At 40.0% G+C, this 6577-nt stretch overlaps 1 protein-coding gene across 9 annotated transcripts in view; it reads right to left on the reverse strand.

The window, feature by feature from the left end:
- Positions 1 to 1234: 1234 nt before the first annotated feature.
- The window catches only part of MYLK (myosin light chain kinase), a 449378-nt gene continuing 444035 nt past the window's right edge, over positions 1235 to 6577 (reverse strand). For all 9 annotated transcript variants that reach the window (XM_069064950.1, XM_069064948.1, XM_069064951.1 and 6 more), the window contains one exon: positions 1235 to 3763. In XM_069064950.1, coding sequence (XP_068921051.1) covers positions 3501 to 3763 — 263 coding nt within the window. In that variant the 3' untranslated portion in view covers positions 1235 to 3500. The remainder of the gene's footprint in view (positions 3764 to 6577) is intronic.

A 6577-nucleotide genomic window follows, 5' to 3' on the forward strand; every position in this document is an offset into this window, starting at 1 on the left:
TGACAGGTTGCAAGACAATGTTTGGGTGGGAGCTAGGTGACACAGGGGATAGAGCCCCAGCCCTGGAGTCAGGAGGACCTGAGTTCAAACTGGGAAAAATGATTAGTTCTCTGTTATATTAATAACCAATTATTGAACTAGGGCTAAGTTTCCCCCCCACCCCTTTATTTCCTCATTCACCATAAGCTATTCAGGCAGCCTTTGAAGGGCAGGGCTGATGAGATGAAATATTGGGCAGATGCACCCCACTGGGAAATCTGAGATCTGTTCATAAGGTAAAGAATTTTAGTTTGCATGAATTGAAGGATTCTGGTCCAGACAGGTCTGGGTAAAAGTGGATTTCCCCCTTTTTTTTCTAGATTGCTCCAGACAGGGTGATATGTATAGATAAGTCGCTTTGATCAATTACAGTCATGTCTCTCAGGCCCTCATTAGAATAAGCCCACCTCTCATTATAATATTCATTCTTCTTATTGTTAACCAATCAGAATTGATTGCCACCCTCAAGAACACTTATTCTTCCAAGGGCATGTAAGTATTGAATGGGTTCTATGAAGGATCTTGGGCACTGGAGAGTACCACTGACCCCTTTTATTAATTAGATGCTAACATGATTAATAAAATGATTAATCATCTAGAAATTATTTCTCTTGAACCTTTTATACTTCACAAAATCTGGCCTCCAACACTTACTATCTGTGTGACTCTGGGCAAGTCACTTAACCCAGATTATCTCCAAATAAAAATAAAAATAATATGGAATTATAGGAGCAGCTAGGTGGTACAGGGGATAGAGTGCTGAGCCTAGAGTCAGGAAAACTCAACTGCATGAGTTCAAATTCAGCCTCAGTACTAGCTGTGTGACCCTGGGCAAGTCACTTCACCCTGTCTGCCTCAGTTTCCTTATCTGTAAATCGAGGCTAGAGAAGGAAATGATAGACCACTCCAGTAACTTTGCCAAGAAATCCCCAGATGGGGTCACAGAGTTGGGCATGACTGAACAACAAATAAAGAAATTATAGCTAACTAGTGTTTAAAAAAACTTGGCCTAAGACTATACTGAGAACAATAACATCATACTTCGTGCTGCAAACTGAGTTGTTAAAAAAAATTTTTTTTAAAGACTGCTCACATTTGTGCAAAATACTTTTGATCTAATACCAAAGTCTATTTATGCAACAAAGTCTGTGGCAAGCACACAAATGGGAATGTGAAAAGAAGTCTACAACTAGCATGCTTTGTGGTATTCTTTATTTAAAAATTGTGAGTTGACTACAGCTGTAGTGTTCTCATTTCTTACCATTTTTATGGTATAACAAACTGGGGAAAACAGCATAATTTCAAGAAGGTATTAAAAAAAAACCAAACACATATCCACACACATACGCACACGCACACATACATCATTATCATCTAAACACATTTGAAAATGGTGAGAAAAGCTCTGAATACACTAGATCAAATTAAAAACCCTTCCTTATAATGTGGCAATACTACGGCTAGGAAAACAAACATTCTTTTATCTGTTAAGAAGAAAAAAAAAGTAAAAGACACTCTGGCATTTGGAACCTTAGCAGCAAAGAGCAAAGCAGATACAAAGTCCATTAAAACATAAGACACAAAATAAAGAGACAGGAAACTAGGTAACAGCAAACGTCCTAAAATTGATACTGTGTAGGATTGCACGGATTGTTCATTGAGAAATGGTTTAAGGAACTTTTAAGAACTACCCTTTTCCCCTGACATTTTAAATTGCTGCACATTACAAATAAGGGAAAAGGAAAAAAAATATGTGTATATATATGCATACATATATATATATATATATACACACATACACATATTTATATATGTATATATATTTGGAATGCTATACACACAAACAAAATGCATTTTGCACATCAGCTCCAGGCCTCTGTTATTAGCCTTGAACAAGAAACAGCTAAGTGCTAGCTAGGATTGTGAAAGAAAGTAAAAGGCTTTAGGATCCAAGATTCAAAGTCTGAGTGTATTTATCAGACCTGAGGAGAAATCATAGGGTTTTGGGGGGCAGGTTTGCACATTAAAGATGAAAAACATTGTGGAACATATAGGGTACACAAGCTTCTTTGGAAAGTGTATGGAATAAAAGAATAATTCAACTCTAAGACTACTTTTGAAGGTGATTCCAAAGTACATGATGGTCTACAGCTAAGTCAGTTGAGATCTGTTTCATAGTGGCCAAATAAATAATAATGATGATAGAAGACTACCTTTTTTACCAAATCTATTTTTGAACATTCCAGCACAAAAATCTTTACTTGTATGTGCCTGACTGGTAATATAGCACATATCCGACTCCTTACTTATGAAGAGAATTATTGGCCAGCATTTTGATCCTCCCCCCCCCCTTAGGTTATGCTTATTTTCTGAAGCTATTAGATACTTGCAAAGAAAAGAAAAGACTTTTTTTTTTTCCTCCACTGGGTTAGGCTAGAAGGACAGATACTGTATTTTTGCAAGTAAATGAAGAGACTGTTTAGAGGGAATTGATGTCCTAGGTCCTGATCTCAGGGCTAAATAGAGCAGTTACTGAGTTCATATCCAAGAGAACTTGGAAGGGTAGTGAAGAGGGATTAGAGGTCCCAGGAGCAGCAGCACACTTGCAAATAAAATCTCTCTCTTAAGTTTACAAGGGCTCCATTGGTTCCAGAACCAGCATTGGTAGACCAAAAAGTGTTTCCTGGTGTCATGGGGCAAGGAGAAGAAACCTTAGAAAATCCACAAAGAACTTAGAAACCGCGTTAGCTGCTGTGGTCTTATCAGGACCTAGGCTACAATCTGAGTTGTCATAAAAGATGTGGGGGTGGGAGAGGGGGGTGATTTTAGAAACACAGCTTAGACAAGTGTTTTTCCACTCTCTTCCCTAGAAAAACCAGTTGATCCAAACATGATTCCACAGGACCAGTGATAAAGCATGCTGCCCACCTCCTGACAGAACAGTAATGGATTCGGGGGTCCTGAATGAGTCATACAGGGAGTCTTGCATTTTATGGCTGAAAACTTCACTAGGACTTTGGGAATGTCCTGTATATTTTTGGGATATTGCCAATATGGGAATTTATTTCACTTGACTGTGCATATTGGTTATAAGGTGTTTTGTTTTTGTTTTTATTGTTGCTTTACCTTCAATGGGAGGGGAGGTGGAAGACAGAAAAAAATTTTTTGGTTAATCGAAAAATTAAATTAAAACCCAAATTGGTCAGGCAAATCATTGGATGGCTTTTCTACTCGAAAACTAGACACTCTAGCATGTTAAGGTGCCCGCTAATTCAGATTAATGCCCATAAATAAAGCTGAGAGGTATCAACTGATCATGCTGATGAATCAACCCCCAAATGACCTAAATATATCATCTATCACACTAGGTGGTTTGAATATTTTGGGTTTTTTTCCTGAACTTTACAGAAACAAGTCTTTATAACAGGATTTAGAAAAGGCTCGCTCTTTGTAGCCTTGTGTTACTCTTCCTCTTCTTCCTCCTCTTCCCCCTCTCCTTCACCTTCTCCTTCTTTCCCCATGGTTTCCACAATGAGCTCGGCAGTGCAGGTGGCTTCTCCCAGGCTGTTGACGGCTTTGCAGGTATATTTGGCATCGTCATCCCCACAAACATCAGCGATAATTAAAGAGCAGTTCCCGTCCTCATCGTAGTCTATCTGGAAATGGCGAGATTCCCTGATGGACTGGTCATCTTTGAACCAGACGACCTCGGGGTCGGGGTACCCTGCAGCACACACAGAGGGAACAATATCGGTGCAGTAAGCATGTCTCCTGCCTTGGTCCCAGTGCGTATATAGTCAACTCCAGATAAATTGAATTAATAAAGGGGAGAAGGGCAAAAGTGTTCCGTTTGCCTTCAGGAAACATTTAGGTACTTAGGTTTCAACAGAAATGTGTGTAGGACTGGCTCAAACCAACAAGAGAAGCTAGAAGGGTGGTCATCTTCCCATCTGGTTCACTCTGGGCCTCATTTGTCTGGGGATGGTCAACATCAAGTCTCAGGATAAAGCTTCACCCATTTCTGTACACACATAGTTTGTGCTCTTCCTCCAAACTCCAAAGGGTGATGGCATCAGGAATCTACATCTGAAACAGACCTTAGAAGCCACCGAATCCATCCCCTCCTCCCTCATTTTACAGCTGAGGAAACTGAGGTCCAGGCATGTGACCAGGGCCACACAGGTAGTACAAGCCAGAGAAGGCACTTGAGTTACAAACTGTAATTTGGTAGTGAGAGTGAACAGGGAGACTGATAATGCCAACAGAGTGGTCATGATAAGAAAAATTTAGTTATCTAGCTGGTACAATGGGTATAATGCTGGGCCTGAAGTCAGGAAGACCTGAGTGTAAATCTGGACTCAAGACACTTTACTAGCTGTGTGAACCTGGGCAATGCTGCCTGACTCAGTTTACTCATCTGCCCAGTGGAGATAAAAATAGCAACCACCTTCCAGGGTTATTGAGAAGATGAAATGAGATGCTGTTTGTAAAGTGATTTTACAAATTTGAAAGTGCTATCTAAATGCTAGCTATTATTGTTAGCTATTACAATTTGCTGTGGCTCTCCAGGTTGATCTTGGATTATACATTAGGTATATTGCTAAAAAGTCTTGTGTAAAAGAAACACTTGTCTGCCAATACTCATGTGACTTCCTTTTTAATTTTGAAGGTATTTTCTTACTTAAAAATTTCTAGCCCCAGGGCAGAATAAAAATCCCATTTAAAGACTTAAGAATCCTAACATTCATTGCAGGGAGCATTCTGTCCTTGTTTATCTGTTCAGAGTCAATGTGCTTAAATTCTCCTACACACAACCCCTACCAGAAGGCAGACCAATGAATAATTGCTTATGTAAAAACACTTTTTTTTTTTTAAAATCAGAGGGGGGGAGGAGGTCCAAACCTGTGATTTCATTTCTTTGGAGAACTCTGAGGGTGGAAACACCCTCCACCAATGTAGATCATTTGTCAACTACAGATTACAACTAAAATGACAACTTGTTTGTAGATTACAGGGCACCTCTGTGCACCAAGAAGTTAAATGACTTGCTTTTGCCACATGGCAGGTGTGCACAGGCAGGTCTTGAACCCAGGCTCTGGTAGTGGCTTGCCATCCACTAGTCCCAGGTGGTCCAATTCAAGGGTTTTGTCCCAGACCCCAACTTTTGAAATTATTCTGCTTTCCTCTCCATTCTTGCCAATCCCACAGCCTCTCCCAATCTGCTGCCCTGGCCTCTCTTTGGGACAATGTTTATGGTTCCTACAGGCATTACATCATTCCCCTATTAAATATTTTTTCTCACCCCATCAAGACCTACCCAGAAATCTGTCTCCCCAGCTGCTCAGGTTTCCTCCAAAAACCAATTTGTATTTATTTTGTATACATTTGGTAGGAGAAGCAGTGGATGGTATGGATAAAACAAGCTTAGGGGGTGGAAGTTTTGTTTCTTTCATTGTACTCATATTCCTAGCACCTAGCACAGAGTAGGTACTTAATAAACATTTCTTGATTGATCTAAAGCTGGGCATGGAGCCTGGGTTCTGTATGACCTAGGGCAAGTCATTTGACTTTTTATATTCTGATTTGAGAATTCCCTATACCAATGAAATCACAGATCCAATCTCTACCCTCTATATTATGTATAGACATATATGTACACAGAGGTTGAAGATAAGTTCTTTGAGGGGAGAGACTGTTTTCATTCTCCTCCTTGTATTTCTAGGCCCAGGCACAGTGTCTGGAACCTAGGAAATGCTTTAAAAATGTTTGATAATAGATTAATTGATTGATCAGTGAAGGACATTAGCTTTTTTGACCCTGGAATTATTTAAAAACACATTGAACCCACTCTGGCCTACTGAAATGACCCTGCAAATGAAGTGCAAGGGGTGTGGCCACATCCTGCAGGGCATCTCTCCAGAATTTAACTCCTAGTATATTCATCCTATTCACTTCACTTAACTGCTCTCTGTCTCAGCTTCCCCATCTGTAAAATGGGAACTACAGCGCCCAACTCCCAGGGTTCTTGTGAGGATCAAATGAGATAAAATGTGTAATGAGCTTTGCAAACCTATGTAGTGTTATATAATGCTATATAAAAGGTAGCTGTGATTATTATGATTGTTGTTATTAATATTATTATTACATGGCCATCCCCCCATGCCTCCTTCCCTGTGTGGAGGAGCTCAAGCACCATCTTCTACTAGATGCCTTTCTTCATTCCATCAAACCGACTGTGTCCTCCCAGCCCATATAACCTTGTATGTGACTATTGTGTATTTATTCATCCTCGCTTTCTTAATATTTATTCTGCACATACTTATATATGTCCTTGTCCTCTCCATTAACTTCTTGAGAGCAGGGGTTACCTTGATTTAGGTCTTTGTGTCACTGATGCCTAGCACAGTGTCTGGTACACATACAGCTGGCACTTAATAAATGCTTACTGACAAACTGACTAATTTTAAGCTTCAAGGTCGAAGAAGGCTTTTATATGGGGCCACACAGTGGGAGTGAGAGGGATGATTTCTTCAGTGAA

The sequence above is a fragment of the Petaurus breviceps genome, unplaced genomic scaffold, assembly GCF_028583685.1.
Source record: "Petaurus breviceps papuanus isolate PSGF00001 unplaced genomic scaffold, PetGlider_PUasm1.0 90654, whole genome shotgun sequence".
Classification (NCBI taxonomy): domain Eukaryota; kingdom Metazoa; phylum Chordata; class Mammalia; order Diprotodontia; family Petauridae; genus Petaurus; species Petaurus breviceps.